A 19,650-nucleotide genomic window follows, 5' to 3' on the forward strand; every position below is an offset into this window, starting at 1 on the left:
CGTTAATATCTCAACTGCTACGTTTTCGATATAAATGCATGTCTTTTGTTTATATTATATCATGTTTAATAATACAAGCTAGGGTCAACTGAGTGTGTATACACGTCACATGTTTTAAAAAAATTATTCAACATTGTGACTACTTCATAATAATTGTGGAACATGGGTTCAAATATCAACATGCCTTCGACCACTAAAATTTTAGATCCAACGGTAATCAACTGCGAGTGACATTGTGGTGGTCTTATTGTATAATTTCTTATTATTGGAGACTGGCATAGGGTGGTCTGTTATGGGAAGAAAACTGGATTTCTGAAGTTGTAGGACAAAGCTTTATTTGATCACATCAAGCAAGAAGGACATCTAACTGTTGTTTGATTTGAGAGACACTTAAAATTTTCTCATCTCTAAGAGAAAGATGTTATCACAAGATTATAAATGAAGTTAGAAACTAATCTTTCTCAAGGGATTCAAAGCTGCATTTGCAATGACATGCCTAACCTAGTTCGCATGACACTATAAACCTAAGTGTTCTTGTCATTTACACATTGTCTAATTGCTTTTCTACAATTGTGGTGCATTTTGATTATGGGAGACGGGGTTCGACACACCTCTGCCTTTCTCCACTACATATTGAATATAGTCGTTGTCGAACAATGTAGATTGTCGGTTTATACTTGTACAGGATGGTTTTATGAGTTTCTAGAGAACAAGATTTGGTATGTCGGGTGGAAGAATCGACTCTAGAAATCGATTATAGGCTCTCCAATCGTCAAGTTGCGCTCGATAGTCCATGGCAGGTCAAAGAGCTTTGCTGTGATGAATTTGAAGATTTTATTGACATTGATGTTGTAAGTTGCACTTGAGAAGAATAATGTAGCATTCAGTGCCTTGGCGTAAGATCTTGCCTGTCGTAACAAGGAAAATCATTAGACATCCTCGAATTTCCCAAATTATGCAACCTTGTTCTTGCTATCTCAAAACATTTGAATAAAAGAACGAGAGACAAAGGTCTATTTGATAACGATTACATTTTGAGTTGTTAGTTTTTCAATTCTTAGTCGGATTCAAAAACAGAAGCTACTTTTTTAGATAATGGGAGAGCGTGTGGATAAAACTTGTAAAAGTAGTGGTTATAAGTGTACTTTTTAAAAACTAAAATTCAGATGGATAAAAAAAAGAGGTAGAAATAATGGAGCTTCAAGATCTTAGAATCATCATTCAGCTTGGAGACTTTAGATAAAAGAAAGAAGCAACCCATGATTTCAATTCTTACCTCACTTGCAATTGCCCATTGCAAATCAATGGGGAGTTGGATGAAATCATCAAACTTTGTTCCTATCAAAACTGGAATTGCCGTCTGCAAATTTTGAAAAGAAGATTTAGAACTTTAGAATTAAGAACGTTATCAAACATGTACTAAAATATACCTTATTCCACCTCCGTGCTTGTCTATACCACCTTACAGTGCTACAAAACAAAGGAAAAAAGACCTTGTTTAAATCTTCCCATTTGTAAGGCTAAAGTCACATTTAGATCAAACAAAAACAAGCCTTACTTGTTTAAAGTACGCCTACTAGTTAGATCAAACATATAAAGAATAGCTACAGAGCCCTTGCAAGCTGTTGAAATATAATCTTGAGATTTGCTATCACCTGCATCCACATTCCATATCGAAACCGTTATGTTAATAAATCACCGCCAGATCCAAAAGTTCAAGAAAAAACGACCCATTATATTGTACAAGAAGTCAAACATAAAACGTATTGTTCTTCTAATGGCAAGTTACATCCTTAGTGAACTCAAAAGCTAAAACGGATGCGAATTTAGGTAATTATACCTTCCACTTCCCAAATGCTATAAGAAATTCTTGCCCCTCTAACCATTAATGTTTTGTCCATCAACTTCAATCCTGTCTGCTCACTCTTCCCCTCATCCATTTCATTCCCAACATATTTCACCTTCAAAATTAACAATGAATTTTATCAAATAAACAAATAAAAATAAAACTCCAACCAGCAAAACAGAAATCTTTTTTTACCAGAAAACTCGTCTTCCCAATCTGGCTATCACCCAAGAGGCTGATCTTCAAAGACACCAAATCTTGGTTATGGCACAAGGAAGGTGCAAGAGTCTCAGCCACAAACTCTTCATCGACGACGACGACAGACGTAGAAGCCAAAGCGACATCATCATACGCCTGAGGCTTCTTGGAGCTATAACACGTTAAAATGGAGTCGAAAAAGTGCCAAGCGCGACGCTTGAGAGCGGTGCGGCGTCTAAGGGTGAAGCGGCGAAGAGGGTGTTTACGAGAAGGGCGAGGCATTGTTGAGAAATGCTATGGATGGCCTGGAGTGTGAGTGTGGATTATTGATGTCCTGGCCATGGAAATGGTAAGGTGAGAATGGTGATGGTATTATTATTCATCGTAGAAGAAAGAAAAAGGAGGGGGAAGGTATTTTTAGAATATGAAATACAATTTAATTAATATTATGTAATTGTAGGGTTTGAAAGTGACGACTTTAACGGAAGGACGGTTTACCGGTATAATGTATGAGAAACAAATGTCGTAATGGAATTGGATTTGGGAAAGTGAAGTTCACGTGACGCATCAACGTGTCCAAATCTTATGTTGCTGACTTCAAACAATCAATCATTCTATCATTAAAACCTCCAACTCTTTTTTAATTCATTTCTCTCCAATTTTACGGTATTAATCTTCTCCACTCTTCTTATGCTAATTTACTTACTAAAATAACCTTTGAATTCTCTTTAACTCTTTTTTAAATGAGGTCGAGTTTGGTAATTATTTCATTTTTTGTTTTTTAATATTGTACTTCTTTTCTTTCCATTTCTTACCATGTTTCTCATTTTTCATAAATAAAGAAAATTTACATTTTAACCTAATTTAAAAAACAAAGGAGATTTGTGCAGCCGTTTTTTTTTTTTTTTTTTGTAATTTTTTCATTTTATGTAATTTTTTTTTAAAATTAAACTTATTTCCTTCTACTTCTTTATCACGATTTGTATCAAACTTGAATGGTGCATTCTTAGAAATTCCAAATTTCAAAAATTAGTTTTTAACTTTTTTTTTTCTAGATTTCAAATTTCGACTTAATTTTTAAAAACATTGACAAAAAAGTATACATTAGAATAAGATATTTAGAACGAAAGAGATGTTTACTGACTTCAAATTTCAAAAACTAAATACCAAAACAAGAAGTGAAACATTTATCCCGCGGGACATAAAACTTTTGTTTTTTATTTTAAATTTTCAAAACATAAGTTGATTTTTGAAAATGTGGATAGAAAGTGAGAATAAAACAAGGAAGCCTAGAAATAAAAAAGTTACGGTACTACCTTGAAAAAAAAATAAACCAAATTAATTATCAAACTTAACTTTAAATTTTGGTCCTTTGTATTTGAAAATCATATTGCAAACATCTACTCCAACTCTCAATTATTTCATGTTTTCCTATTTACTTTTTCCAGATATTTTCATAAACAGAGAAATCTAATGATCAATACTTAAAAAAAAACCTAAAAAAGCAAATAAAACATAAAAATATTTCAAATAAAATGTGAAAATTACATGTACCATTTTGTAAGGCTCTTATAGCATTCTACCTTACACAATAAGATTTCACGCGGCAAGATGAGACATCTATGCGATGAAGGCTACGTGAGGAACTATTATGCATTTTGAACTTACTTCACCAAAAAGTATTGACATCATCCTCAAGTAAGAAAGTCGGCAATTGATTTGACTTTGTCATTCAATCCAAATTCAGAATAAGGAAATGACAATGACACATGGCATTTTGGCATTGGCTGATTCTCTTCGTCGAGTAGAAGTCATCATTTCTGCATAGAAAATGTCACCGAAAAGACTTATAAATAGATGAAACTTGGGTATTTTGAAGCTGCTTTTACCTTGTATTAAGTTAAAAAAAAAGAATGGAAAGAATTTCCAGAGATTTTCAGAAGTTTGAATCCGGCAAGAAGTTGTAAGGAAACTCTTGGCTTAGGAGTTGGGTGAAGAGCTAGTTGATTTACTAGGAGTGGTTCTTCTTAAAATGTTTTAGAAAATAAAAAGATTTCTAATGTGTTTAAATCCTTAAACATGTTTTCTTTAAAACCTTGAATTATAGATGGAATGAGATTTCATATGAACTAAAAAGATGAAAAGAGATTTCCTCACAATTGCTGTGTATTCTGGTATGGGATGTCTTATATCCTTGTTGTGTGATCTGGGACAATATGTTATATTCTTATTGTGTGATCTAGAATAAAATGTCTCATACTTGTTGTGTGATATGATATGAGATGTCATTTACTTGTTGTATGATATGGTAATGGAATTGATGGGAACTTGTTGAATGCATTGAGACTACTTTACATAGCTGCAACTCAACAAAAGAGAGTGGTAAATGCTTAAGCTGAGGAAGGGTACAAAGATGTAATTAACTTATGCAGAATGATTATGCGTTATGATGATATATGATGAGTCTGATGAACTGAGTTATATGCAATATGAACATTTATGCATGATTTACCAGAAATGATTTCCATACTATTTATGAATGTTTGATGATTAGATTTGAATTGTATTGAGTCGCCTAACGTATTTAAATGATTGGTTTTAGACTCAATGTTTTACTATTGAAACTCATATTAAACTATTTTTTGTATCGCATGATTTGATGAAATAAAGGTGTTGATTTACTAAAGGTGTTGATAAAAGATCTCACTCACTAGACATTTTTATCTAATAATCTTGCATATATTTTGTTTTATCCTCCCTACTCCCTAGGTAGGGGAGGACATTCAACATTCCAACATTCCAACATTAAACTTGTAGCTTTGATTACCTATTGTGCCATAATCAGAAAGCATTACTTGGTAGTGGCCACTGTCAACACATAGTATATAGAAGCTAGGCAAGAAGAGTCAAATTGTGTTTTGAGTCTGTATCTACTCTCCTTTGAAGGAACCTTGTAGTAAGTATTATATGTATTTTGTTATTGAAAATCAATGAAGTCGTGGTATTTCAATTAAAGTTCTCATTTTGCATTTTACTTGTTGGTTGTGTTTTTTTCCGCTTACTAGGTGTTCTACATGTTATCGATTTGTAGAGGTTCACATAGAATGTCTAGGCGGTCACGTTCCCTCTTAATCGCATAGAGTGACATTTGGGGTGGGGCATGACACATTTTCAAAAACTTTAAACAAAAAATCAAATGACCATTATAAAAGTACTCTTCAGCTTTTAGTTTCTTTGTTTTGAAATGTAAGCACTATTTTCATCGATGGATTTCTTTGCTATTCTATCTATTTTGTTAACTAATGTTTATCGATTTAGAGATGAGTTCTTAAAACTAAAAAATTTAACTCGGGTTTTTTAACTCATTTAATTTTTCAATATTAATTTCTGTATGTATCTTTTCGCACAAATTGAAGATTGACAGCTCTCAATCTGATCTTCTCCTCCTTCCCCTCTCTTTTACTTTAATTTATTTTAGCTTGTTCTTGGAGGCATTGGATTGTAATTTCAACCTTGATACTCATTCGTGGTTAAGGTAAATTTGCTAGCTTAAGAGTAGTCGAAGAAGCTCATTGTTTAAATGTGAGAATTTATGCTTTAATTATTATCTTACTGATTGTTTGTGGTTCCTTGATGTATTGTAACTTCTACCCTTAAAATCTATGATAAACTTGTTCTTTGTCAGACCAGTGATATATTGGCAAATGATAAGTGGCATACAATTATTTACTAATTTCCAAGTAGCACAGATCAAAATCATACTCTTGCTTCTAGATTTGATCAATGGTTTAAAATAACTTGTTTATAACATTGCATATTCGATTCAATTCGAGAACGAAATCATTTTTGTAACTTAGGCTATCCAAGTTATTAATCAGTTTAGTGAAATCCTCAAAGCTTAATGTAGATGTTTGATTCTTTTCAATATTATCAATCCAATCAATCCACCATATACTTTTAAAGTGGAAGGATCCCAACAATAATGTGAATAACCACGCAACAAGATTTAAAATATTTTAAAATGTTGACGTCGATGAAAATATTAAAGTCTTAGTTTAAAGAAAATGTTGATGAAAATATCGATAAAATATAGATATCAATAGATATTTCTAAAAAAAGTTTAAAAATAAATTATTAAATAAATATTTAAAAGTTTTAAACAAATTAATCTATATTTTATTTATGGGTCTTTTAAAATATATAATAAAGCTGCAAAATATTTATACTGTATAGAACAATTTCGAAAATAAAAGAAGTCCACATGCTCATAATGAAAAATATCAAAAATGTCTCGTCCATCATGCCGTCAACAACATGTGTAATATATTTGGTCCACGAGCGTTTTAGATTTGGTTGCAGAATCGTTTAGATTTGGCTACATGATTATTTAGATTTGGGGCGATTTTTGTTTTTTTCCAAAATTTGGTACATAATCGTTTACATTTGGCTAAACGCAATTTTTCAAGATTTTTTTTGTACACGATCGTTTAGATTTGTTTACACGATCGTTCATTTTTTCAAGATTCTTTGGTACACGATCGTTTATATTTGGCTAAACGATTTTTTTTTTTTAATTCTTTTGGTAGATGATTGTTTATTTTTTTTACACGATCGTTTAGATTTGGCTACTTCAATCTAAACGATTTTTGTCAAAATTCTTTATATATGATCTTTTAAATTTGGTTACCCTAATCTAAACAACGAAAAAATGAGGAGAAAAAGAAGAAAGACGATGGAAAGAAATCGCAGCGGAAAAAAAAAAAGAATAGAAAAATAAGAAAGACGATAGAAAAAAAATCAGGCTTAGTTACCCAAATCTAAATGACGTAAAAAAAAAGAGGAAAAGAAGAAAGATGATAGAAAGAAATCACAATGGAAAAAAAAAAGAGGAAAGAAAGAAAGACGATAGAAAAAAATCACAACGAAAGGACAATTAGAGTATTTGAAAATGGCTAATTTTGTGGATTTTGTTACATGGACGGTAAATATTTTAATAATAAGTTATATTTATGAAAATTTATATTTTATTTATATTATATTTACATTACCTAAATTTTGATTTTGATTGTTTATGAGGTTATATTTGGTGAATTTTTCTGTAATTCAGCGAAAATATTAATTTATTCTTATATCAACATCAAACTTAACGGAGAAAAATATTGTTATTAAATTGATTTGTAAGACAAATAAAGTTGACAGTTCATTTTTAGATTGATTTATAAAATATCTTTTGAAGGCTCAAAATTTCAAAATGGAGCATCAATTATTCAAAGTCAATCTTCAATGTCGGACTTTCCGTCATCTCATTTTCTATCATATGCATATATATATATATATATAATATATATATAATATATATATATATATATATATCTTTTTTTCAAATTTGTCTTTGAGACATTATCTCTAAATAATGGATAAAATATTTATCAAGGTAACGTTATAATATCAAATTTTTAATATCTTATTCAAACACCGTAATGTTTTTAAATATAGCAAATTGAACTAAAACAAATTACTACTATTATAGTAAAATACTATAACTTATTTATGATAGACTACAATAAACATCGATAGACTACTATCTGTATCTATGACGACACATATAATAGTATATCATAATTTATCATAAATAAATTATAATATTGCGCTATATTTGTATATATTTTTAACAGTTTTGTCATTTAAAATAAATTCACTAATATAAATTCTTTTTATCAATACTTTAAAAAGTGATTAATAGTTTTATGATGGAAAAATTATTAAAAATGATAATATTATTAAAAATATTTATAAAATATAACAAAATGTTAGATTTTATCAACGACAAACACTAATAAAAATCTATCAATGTCTATTAATATATTGGTAGACACTGATAAAAGTCTATCGTGATAAAATTTGAAAGTCTGCTATATTTTGTGAATATTTTGGTTAATTATGCTATATTTGAAAATACTCTTTATTATATAAAAAAATATCGATAAAATATAAAACAAAATATGAAAAAAAAAAAGATATTATTTCATATGTTAAAAGTATTTAACAACTTTTTGAACTTTTAGATCTGTGTGTAGTGGAACTAATTATGTGTTAAAGGTAATTTTTAAACTTAATATATAATTCTATTATACACTAAATTCAAAAAGTTTAGAATCAAATAAATTATTTCACTATTAGATAGAAAATTGAAAAATTTGTAAAGTTAATAGTCCAACAAAAAATTTTAAACATAAAATTGAAGGTAAAAAAAAAAGAAAATTATAATTTAGTTGCAATTATTTTTTCCAAAATATAGGAAGAGATTTGTATCAATTTATGTGTAAAAAAGGATAAATTAAAAAAGAGAAAGTGGTGGAGAATGGGAACACACGTAGCCAAGAAAAGAAGGAAAAGAATCTTGTTAGGTGTAGAAATGGACAAGAAAAGTTGGTGTCTCATTTAAAAAATGTGTGTGAATTATTTGTGGCTTAACATTTTTTACTACACACAACTTATTCAAATCTTTAATCTGTCTTTTATCAATATATGTTTGGACACGTATGCATCTATTAAATCTTTTGGTCAAGTTTTAGGGATTCATAAAAATCTTTTGTGGGCCTTCATATTTATTTATTTCTATTCTTTATTTCCAGATACTTTAAAAATGTGATTATTATTAATCATCCTCAATCAATAATTAATTAATTAATTAATCATGCAAACTAACTCATTGTCTAATTGATTGTTTGGTTTTATAGTATATCTTAGAACATTTGAAATTTTAATTTTCTTAATAATAAGTTGTTTACTTCATCAAGATATTTAATAATTTTTTTACCTCAATTATACGGAGAGATGAAGGTTTAGATTTCGAACATTTTAGTTCAAAAGAATTTTGTTGGCTAAGAAATTCTGGTCAATCACAAATTGAGACATCATTAGCTTTAAATTAATAATTGACAAATTTGAGACGAAGTAGCTCATCCAATCAAATTGTATCCGAAGCTACGTCATCTCAAATTTATTAAAATAAATTAAATCAAACTTAAACAAAAATCTATTTAAAAAATAGATTAAATTATTAAGGAAAGTTGTCAAAAGTACAAAAATTTACAAAATATTTACGCTTACTAGAAAATGAGATATAAAGAATTTTGTCTTTTAATGAATTTTTTTATGGAAGATAGGTAGTTTGGTTTTTTTTTTCCTACTTTTGAAAAACTCCTTTAATTAAAGTCCTTAAGTTTAGGGGAATCCGTGGAAATGACAAATATAAGAATAGAAAATAAAAAAATAGCAAACTGTTTTTTTTTTATTATTATTTATGGCAAAATAATTGCCTAAGTATTTTCTCACTTTTTTGATTCAAAATTATCCCTCCACGGATGACAATTGTCCATATACAAATACAATGTATTTTATGAGATCAAAATATCAAATAAAATATCGCATATTACGAATACAGTGTATTTGTAAACACACCCACTTATGATAATTATTAACTAAATAAAAAAATTATTATATTCTTTCAAGGATCCCTGAACATATTCAATTGGTTTTAATATCTCCTAATTATCCCAATTTTTACCTTCAAATTAATGAAAACTAATTTCAAATATTTAATTTTTTTATCCAAAGTATTATAGATTCAAAATTATATAATGCAATAATTAATTATTAGGATAAAAAATAAGAAACTAACGAAAAAGAATTTCAAATATTCATTTTTGAATTTTTGGAATTATACATTCAAAGTGAATCCCTCCCTAAAATCATAATGCAATAATTAATTATTAACAAAGAAATTAAAAAATTAACGAAAAATAATTTAAAATATTCAAATTTTAAATGCATGTAGATATTAATCATTCTCTAAAATCATGGCAAATATAATGCAAATAATTATCTTTGGTAAATTAGTTAAGTTTAGATTTAAAATTCAACTCTCCCTAAAATTATGCCAAATACAATGCAATAATTATCTAGGAAAAAATGTGGAATTAAGGGAAATGGAATTAAAAGATCGGTCGGAATGGAAGACCATATTGACAATCAATCAAAATGCCAATGGCCGCAGAAACGAAAATTTGAACGAAGAACGGAGGAAAGGATATTGTTTTCGAAATTTTAACATTTTTATTGTCTAAATAGCTTCGAATAGAAGGTTGAAGAACGAACAGAATGGTACAAACGAACAAGAGGTTGAAGACCAGTGGAAAGAGATCCTAAAAGGAACGGTTCAAAGCGATTAAGTGGGGAGCGATCTTAAAAGTTCCGGTGGAAAGCAATCGATGGAAAAGGCCGCGCATATCTGAAGTAATGGTGCAAAGCATTTAAAAAAGGAAGTGACAAAACATTGTATTTTAAGAAGGAAAAGAGAAGGAAAAATTATGGTTTTCTTGGAAAAGTGGAGTGGTTGCATGAGGAAGATATGATGTTTTACGGAAGATTTATTTTGTTTGGGGGGAAAATTATAATATTTAAAGGTGTACATGATATGTATTAATTACAAAATATTTGTGATTTTTCTTACTATTGTATTTAAGAATCTATTGTCAATTAGGTATGGGCATTTAAGACATAGTTGTCCCATTTATTATGCAGAAATTAACTATTTTGCTATTTTGCTAATTTAAAAATAAAATTTTCATTTATTCAAAGTAAATCTTATATTTTGTTATTCTTCTTGTCGCCCCTTAAGTTTAAACCTAAAAGTTAGGCCCAATATCAATCAAGCTAAGTCTATAAGAGACCTTCCAAAACTCTATAAATAAAGAAAGTCACCCTTCATTTTGATTCATTCAAAGATCCAATTAAAATTTATAGAATTTCACAAAGATAATCTTCTTCAACAAATTGAGTATCTCTTCTCCAACGAATAGGTTGTTCTTTCTCAAATAATTGAGCATCTCTTCTACGACAAATAGATTGCCTCTTCTTCAACAAATTGGACATCTCTTCCTCAACGAATCAATTGTCTTTTCTTCAACAAATTGATCGTATCTTCATCGTCTACAACCTAAAGACTGATCTAGCTACTTAGAAATTTGAATGCTTTAATAAATAGATCATATCTTCGTTATCCACAAACTTCATATTAATCTTTTCAAATATTTAAAGACTTTAACAAATTGATCGACTCTTCACGATCTACAAATCCTCAAACTTTCAATTTTAAAAATTGAGCTCTTAAAATTTTTTTTAAAAAAAACTAAAAATAGATTCAAACTAGAGCTTCAAACTTACGTAATTGTATAAGTTGTAAATTTTGTATAAGATTGAGGGTTCATTTCTTTTAAGGTTAGTTGCATATAAATGGGAAAAGAACCAAAAATAATAAAATATATAGCACAACGATAAAATAATAAAACCTTAAATTTTAGTTTATTGGATTGAATTAGTGCAATCTAAATGTCAAATAAAATACTTCTTATTTTATTAGATAAATATTTTTTTGTTATCAAGCTAAAAACCACAAGATACACAAGATTCAAGACACCAAATCCAACATATAGCATGTTACCAATGATAGAAGTTGTCACTAATAATCATGATAACTAACATTAGTGATATTGATGATAGAACTTAGGTGATATCCATATATTAATGATATAGATGGTATAAAAGCCAACTCCATACGATGAAAGTCTATCAATGAATTGCTACTATTAAAACTATCGGTGAATGCCACTAGTAGAAGATATTAGTGTGTGATAGCCACTAATACAAGTTATACTTGATCGAAGTTATCAATGATATCGTATATCAATGATACAACTTAGATATATATCAATTAAATGAAATATGATCGATATTCATGATATTGGTGATATGACTTAGCTATATCAGTTTTAGTAATTCTTAAACCTCTTATTGGTTGGACTTCTATCTCTTATAACTTTAAAATGTTAATTTTTGAAAGTTGATAGTTTCCTTTCAAAGTTGATAACTACTTCTAAAAGTCCTTACAAGTATGTATGGGGGTTAGGAGTGGGAGCACACTCCTTGTTTGGGGCCTGGGTAAAGATAGAGGGGGATTAGGTCTAATCCCCCTTACCCCATTTTATTTCCCCTATAACCCTTACCCTAATCCCGCTCAACCCATCATTCACTCCCTCATTACTCATCTCCATAACCCCCATTTTGACCGATTGTAACTTGTCTCAATCCCTCCCGTACTGCATGGACAAATCATCATCTTCCCTCGTCTTCATCGTCCTTTTATTGTTTTTCGTCCTCTTCTTCTTTCTAAAAAGTTTATATCAATGTTTTCCCCATTTTTTTCTCTTTCAATCAATTGTGTTTTCTATATCTTCGTCTCTGACCTTCTTTTCCTTTCCGGCTTCTCAGATCTTCAAAATCGAAAGACCTTTCGTTGATGGTTGCACTTCATTGCTGCCTTCGAAAGGCTTTAGGGTTTCGATTTAAAAAGTTTCATTGAATGGTTGCATGAAATGTGTAGCCTCCAAAACTTTTCGTCTTTCTCTCTCGTATTCGTTGCATGGCTTTGCTGTTTTTACGTCAGTTTGATTTCTCCCTTGCCGCTCTAAAGTGCCCTTGTCACTCCGACATCCACCTTTCCATTTTTCATTTGGACTGAAACAACCTTAAATGCAAATAACCTACATCGATCTAGTCCTCAAAGAACAATTGCTACACGTGAGTCCAATAGGGGTAACGGTGGAGCACAGCAGGGTGGCTGGTCTTCAATCTAGTTTGTAAAATTCCCATTTAGCCGATTATGAGGTCCCTGTCTGAATTTTTTTTTATGCATTTCTCTTTGCTTATTTGCAAAAAAAAGAAGTGTTGTTATGCAACTATTTTGTTTGAATCATTTGTGTGTTCTTATGAATCTCTTTCTATGTTGTTATGAATAACATAATGAATAATTTTTTGTTCTCTATGTTCTTACGAATAATTTTGTGCTTCTGTATGTATTTGGTCATTTCCATCCTCTCTTTGAGTGAAACATTATCTTGTATTGTTAGCATGAATGGAGTGTCAATGTCACCCCTCTCTCGAGTCCATCTGATGCCTAATTTATTTGTGTTGACCATTGTTTACTTCTCATTATTATAATATTATAACACACAGTCTTCACATCCTTTGACCCCTATTATTTTTTTTCAACACCTATTGTAACGCCCCAAAATTTAAGGTAATTTATTTTGATTATCTTAAGTTTAAACTGTTGTAATTTTGGGTGTTACTTTGTTTTTTTAATTTTGATTTTCTTTTGATTGGATATTATTGGAAAATACCCAATTGTTGTGCCATGGAAAGATGCTTAGTTATGTTGATGAAGTTTTGGAGAGAGAGAAAGAAGATTTAAAATAATAATTATATGATGGAAAATATAATTATTATTTGGTAAAAGATAATTCTGTTTTATTTGAAAACAAAAAAGAGGATAAAAGGGAGATTTGGTGGGATTTAATTGAGGAGAGAGAAGATTTGTTAGTTTTTGGAATACAATAAGGAAAAGGAAAGGGAAAATTAATATTGGTTTATTTTTTTTGTATAAAGGAGCATTGGAACCCGTGCACAAAGAACACCCTAAAATCTTTCTTTTAAAAACCCTAGACTGCCGCCACCATCAACCGTCGCCGTCCTTCTTCGTGTCATCGACTGCCGCTGCCGTCTCGCCAAGGAACCCGAGCCCTTCACAAGCAGCCGTCGTCCCTACCGTCTGCCACTTGTCGCGTCTCCGTCAGCACCTCGCCGCTAGCCGTCGGTCGTTGCTCGCCGTCACGATCGTCATTCGGCGTCGCCGGCAAGCACCTCCACCGGTCAAACACGTCCAGCCGCTCCACGTCGCTTGCTCAGTCGAACGCGTTCAGTCGCTCTGCGTCACCAACCCGACTCGCGCGTAGAGTCGCTCTGCGTCGCCAACCCGACAAGCGCATCTAGCCGCTCTGCATCGCCAACCCGACCCACGCCTCCTGCCGCTCCTCATCGCAAGCTGCGCCCACGCCCTTCTTCGTGAGCCGAACTCCAGCCGAGTCGTGCCTCCTTTCAACCAAGCCGCGCCTTCCTCCAGTCGCGATCCGAGCCATCCAGCCGAGTCATTAATCTACTTTGAGCCACAAGTCTATTTGGGTCTTTTTCACCTGTTTGGTAAGTTGATTGGGTTTTGGAATACCCAATTAAGGTTAAAATTTTTTGATCTTAAATAATTTAACTTTGGGTTAAATTAAATTATTTCTCCTAAAGGACCATTTGAACCGGCTGAAGTTGAAGTGTGGGATTTCTTCAGTTAAGGGCTAACTTGCTGCAACCTCGAACTTGGGTAAGTAGTTTCGACTGAATTCTTGGGTTCCTAGTCGTTTGATGGTTAGGTTATTCAAATTGGTTTTCTAATTATTAGGATCTTGTCACTTGGAAAGCGTGGTTTTGCTGTAGTTTCAACTGAACTAATCTCCAGGTAAGAGATTCTCCTACTAGACCTTCGAATTACATTAAAGAGACCGCATGTATGAATATATGGTTACGTACGAATGATAGCTAAGTACATAACTCGAGGTTATTGAGAGAGAGACTGATATTGAAATTGTGCCTACTGGTTGACTCTATGGTTAGCGTGAATAGCATGTCAACGCTATCGCCTTCGTCCTAATGACATAGTTTTGTGGTTGAGGATGACGTGATATGATGTGTTATGGTTTGATATGTTCTGGCATGATTTGACGTAATTATGACATGTTATGATAGGTTATGATGTGATTGATGAGATGTTGTGTGCATGTTATGAGTAGGGAGTATGTTAGCTTCTTATTAGAGTCGTACCTACATGGGTGTCCTTCGGGATCACCACTCTTTTAACATAGACATGATGGAGAGATCCGATGGGATCACTCACGCTTATGACTATGTATTCCGACGGGATTACCAGTCTGACATTGACATTGACATAGACATGATGTGAGTGATCCGACGGGACCACTCACAGCCTGATCGTTTTAGGTGTTCCCTTGGGTTCACCAAATACTAACTTGTTCTTACGAGATCACAGATTGCACGTGTTTGGGGACGTGCCAGTTCAGGGGTACCACTCTTCAGAACTCTAATAGGAAGTTAACAGGCATCTAGTGGGACTAGTAGTGGGTCCCTTACTAAGTATTTTATACTCACTCTTTCCATTTCTATTTTTCAGGCAAAGGTAGAGGTAAGGGCAAGGACAAGTTGGCGAGCGACCAAAAGTGACCGTGGCAAGCCATAGGAATCTTATGCTTCTGCTTCATGTCATAGTTCAGACCTTAACGTTTTCATTTTAGTCTATTCTTTATTTGTTATTTTATTTCTTTAAAATTAGATAGGGTCCGAGTTAGGATTTTATTTTTATACTTATCTCTAATCATATTTTTCTATGCTTTTAAATGAAAATTTTGAGGTTTTGTTTTATTTTATTTTTCCAAACTTTACAAATTTATTTATCTTTTAAATTAGTAATGACTTCGACTTAGTATAAGAAGTTGGGTCGTTACACCTATGCAGCACTCTTTAGTTTTACCATATATTTAAGTGTTTTATCTCCCTTCATATGTCTTGCCTGATTTGATGTCTTAACCATTTTTCCTAGGATCTTGTTAGTTCTTTATTGATGAAAAAATCTATCTGCATCATTAATTGCTACCTTCCTACATTATAAATTATTGTCCCACATTTGTATTTGCTGCATCCTCACTTGTTCTTCATTTTTGCACGACTTCACTTCGTTGGTATAGCCATCATGTTTCCTTATTTTGGTTCTTCATTTGCTTGTTGTCCTCTGTCCCTCCATATATCCACTTATACATACATTTTAGTAATGACATTGATTACTTTTTTTTTTTTTTTATTTCTGCCTTCTTTAATATGCACAATGAAATAGTTTTCCCTATTTTTATGTTACATTCATCACCCTCTTTTTCCTACTTTCTTACTTCTGTATGCATATTTCCTACTACCTCCACTAAATGCAATTACTTTGCTTGCTGGTCTGTTATTCAAATGTTTTTTTTCTACTTCTCTTCCGCATTTTCATACATATTTCATATTGTTTCTTCTGACACCCATACTTAGGAAACAATGTCCTATTTCCTATATTGTGTGTGTCTTCTACGTGATGCTAAAAATGAAGTTTGACTACTATAACGAACTTACTTACTATGAGGCTTCTCCATTCCCCTACTTTAACTTTTTTCTTTTAGTTATGTGTTCGTCCTTCGGTTTTCTAGCATATGCTTATGTGTGTACTTCAGTTATTAAAATGGTACGTCTCCCAAACTTTTGTTTTCCTTCCTATTTATGGATTTATGTTGTACGACCTAACTTCTTTCGTTTTTTTTTTCTCCATTATTTTCAGGGATTAATTTGCTAACTCCATTGTCCTGTGAGGTAACATAGTCGGCTCCTCATATGCCATTTTCAATTTTCTTCCTTATATGCCTTTAGAATAGAGGCTTTTATGTCTCCCTTCTATGTGTAAATTAAATTGTTTGTATTAATACAAAATCTAGGTTTCATTTTAATGCCAAATAAAAGAATTTACATATATGTAATTTTATGGACATTCATTATTTATTATTTTTTTCAACCAATTTCATACTTACTATTGTATTTCTGTTTATGTAATTGCTTCATTTTTTAAAATATGTTTGTCTCACTTCATTCACATGTTCACTTACCTTATGAATAAATTTATTTAATAAATGTAAATATATTAAAACATGCACATAAAAAATTCAAAGTAGTTGTATTAGACAAGAATTGTATTTTCCACTCACTTCAATTTCAGAAAATAAAAATTAATATCAATTTCCCAAATTCCAAACTCGTATTGAGCACTATACAAATTACGAAATGATCATAAAAAACTATCATACAAAATGATATGACTGTAAGTTGAAAGTTAACATAAAACAAATGCTTCATTTTCCAAAATTAAGCTTCTCAACACAATAAAAACTTCTCTTTATTTAGCAATGTAACAACTATTTTTTTTAATATTGTGTCGGTATTCTAAAAAAGTAATTTGCAAAACTTTATAAAAACCAATTTTTTTTTACTCAAATTTAACTACAATAATAGGAAAATAATGTTTAAAGGCATACTAGATATACACAGGGTTTCTACAAAATTTTGGTTACTTACGCAAGAGGGGCATAAATTTTTTGACTTAAAATACATCTCAAAATATCTTCTACTTGTGAAATAAAGCTATAGATGAATAAATGATACCATAACACATGCGACATTAGTTTTAAATCATTAGAAATTCATAGTCGTAAAATGTGTATTTAAGAAACATAACAACTTCAATAGTATCACTGCTATTTCCGTCACACCTAATACTTGGTAACAAAAAATCATGCATTCATGTACTTTTGTCCATTGTTTATTGTAATTATATGTCTTTGATTTTGTTTTAAAAAATATATATGTTCCAAGTTTAAAGGACCATTTCTTTCAACATGGTATCAATATAGAAGTTCTAATGGATGAATACGAATTAGCTTCCATACTTACTGCGTTCCTAACATCCCAACGTCAGTTACTGCTAATGTTAGAGTGGTTACAGAACGATACCAAGCGATTAACCCATGTACCTTATGAAACTAGGCATAGAATTAGGCAATTAGCATACTTCTCCATGATCCATGAGTCTAACCTAGTATGTCAACAATTTCGAAAACGGAAAAAGCCCACAGGTCCACAATGAAAAATTTCAAAAATGCCCCATCAACCATGCCGTCAATAACACGCGCAATATATTTGGTACACGATTATTTATATTTAGCTATTGTTTGGTACACGATCGGTTAGATTTGGTCGCTTATATTTAGATAGTCAAATCAAACGATTTATTTTTTAAATTCTTTGTACATGATCGTTTAATTTGGTTACACAATCATTTAGATTTAGTTACACGATCATTTAGATTGGGGAACCCAAATCTAAACAATTTATTTTTTAAATTCTCTGTATACGATCGTTTAATTTGGTACACGATTGTTTAGATTTAGTAATCGTTTAGATTTAATTATTGTTTAGATTTGGGTAGTCAAATTTAAACAATTTTTTTTTTTAAAGATTTGGTACACCATTGTTTAGATTTGGCTAAACGATTCTTTTAAGATTCTTTTGATACATGATCGTTTAGATTTGTCTACACGATCGTTTAGGTTTGGCTACCCCAATCTAAACAATTTTTTTAAGATTCTTTGTACTCGACCGTTTAGATTTGGGTAGCCAAATCTCAACGACCTTTTTTTAGTCTTTTATATTTAATTCACGATCTTGAACAACCAAATAAAAGTTTGAAAAAAAATAGATGTTTTATATTTGATATACAATCTTGAACCAAATAACAATTTGAAAAAAAAAAGAAAGGAAAAAAGACAATGGAAAGAAAAAAAAATCAAATCACAGACGAAGAAGGGAAGAAAGACAATAGATGGAACGGGTAAACCTGTATTTAAAACATGGCTAACTTCATGAACTTTGTTACACGGACTTTAAATATTTTACCGGTTTGTTATATTTATGAAAATTTTCCGATTGATTATGTAATTGATTTTTTGTTAAATAATATGATTGATTATGTGATTGATTTTTTATTAAAAAATAAAATGTGATTGATTTTTACCAAAATTGATTAAATTGAGTTTCTCATAAATAAAAGACCGCACAATTAAAATTTTATTTTCTCTCCGTAAAACATTTTTTACTCCCTTTTTAAAATATTTTTCAAAAAAACATTCAAAGCTTTATTTAGTTTTGGAGCGTTTTCAAAAATAGCAAAACATTTTGTGATAATAAGAATCATGTCAATACATTTTCTAAATTGCAAAAGTAGCAATTTTAAAATCGGATAGCCTTTTGATAGCCCTGATAACCCTTTAGTAGACCTTTGATAATCCTTTGATAGTCCTATGATAGTCATCTGATATATCTAATTACTTGTCATATTTGCAATATGTAAAAAAAAAATGTGCTATATGGTATTTTTTTTCTAAACTTTTTTTTCATATGATGCGATTTTCCTTTAGTTTTTACTATCACTTTATTTTATTTTTGAAAAATAACCTCAAAATAATAAAATTAGGTCGGCCAAAAAATAGATGGCTATAGCCTATCAGTTATCTAACTGATATTCTGCTATTAATGATAAATTTGATCACTCATAACATGCATCCGTGATAACTTATGAGCATCCCACCTTAATAAAGAAGGGTCATTTTGGAAAATAAAAAGTTAAGTGCCTTCGAAAGGGAATCCCGAGAGAGTCTTGTGAGATCTCAGTCGAGACTTGAGATTTGATCTCGAGACAATACTTTGTCTTGCTCAATCGAGATGATGGACAAAATGCTTATGATGTAAGGATCTTGGGCAATCATGTGGAATCCCAAGCAAGATTGAAGACAAAAGTTTAATCTCGGGGCAATCTCAGTGCTTGTTCTGCTAAAATGAAGGACAAACACTTAAGAAGTTGAGAACTTGAGCAATCTCAAAACCTTGTCCAATCGAGATTGAAAGCACGGAGTGAAAGCTAAAGAGCACTCGAGCCATCTTGGGGTCGTGTTTGGTCGGGACTAGAAGCAAAAAAGAAAATTATTAGGATTTTCAGACATGAATTTGGGCAC

At 31.0% G+C, this 19,650-nt stretch overlaps 1 protein-coding gene across 1 annotated transcript; it reads right to left on the reverse strand.

The window, feature by feature from the left end:
• Nucleotides 1–309: 309 nt before the first annotated feature.
• Nucleotides 310–2,483, reverse strand: LOC103495951 (septum-promoting GTP-binding protein 1). The gene is made up of 6 exons (XM_008457634.3): nt 2,042–2,483; nt 1,841–1,961; nt 1,559–1,655; nt 1,431–1,470; nt 1,277–1,360; nt 310–908 (listed from the first exon to the last, which is right to left on the reverse strand). The coding sequence occupies exons 1-6, from the start codon at nt 2,324–2,326 to the stop codon at nt 744–746; spliced, it is 792 nt and encodes a 263-aa protein (XP_008455856.1). The 5' UTR covers nt 2,327–2,483; the 3' UTR covers nt 310–743.
• Between the last annotated feature and the right edge of the window lie 17,167 nt (nt 2,484–19,650).

This window comes from Cucumis melo, chromosome 11 (genome assembly GCF_025177605.1).
Source record: "Cucumis melo cultivar AY chromosome 11, USDA_Cmelo_AY_1.0, whole genome shotgun sequence".
Lineage (NCBI taxonomy): Eukaryota > Viridiplantae > Streptophyta > Magnoliopsida > Cucurbitales > Cucurbitaceae > Cucumis > Cucumis melo.

What these genes read in the sequence shown, in the direction of transcription:
- LOC103495951 (XM_008457634.3), bottom strand. Translation starts at nt 2,326, where the DNA reads ATGCCTCGCCCTTCTCGTAAACACCCTCTTCGCCGCTTCACCCTTAGA. An exon ending in AGTAGGCGTACTTTAAACAA is followed by an intron (nt 1,471 to 1,558) that starts GTAAGGCTTGTT and finishes TTTGTTTTGTAG; the next exon opens with CACTGTAAGGTGGTATAGAC. An exon ending in AAGCACGGAGGTGGAATAAG is followed by an intron (nt 1,361 to 1,430) that starts GTATATTTTAGT and finishes CAAAATTTGCAG; the next exon opens with ACGGCAATTCCAGTTTTGAT.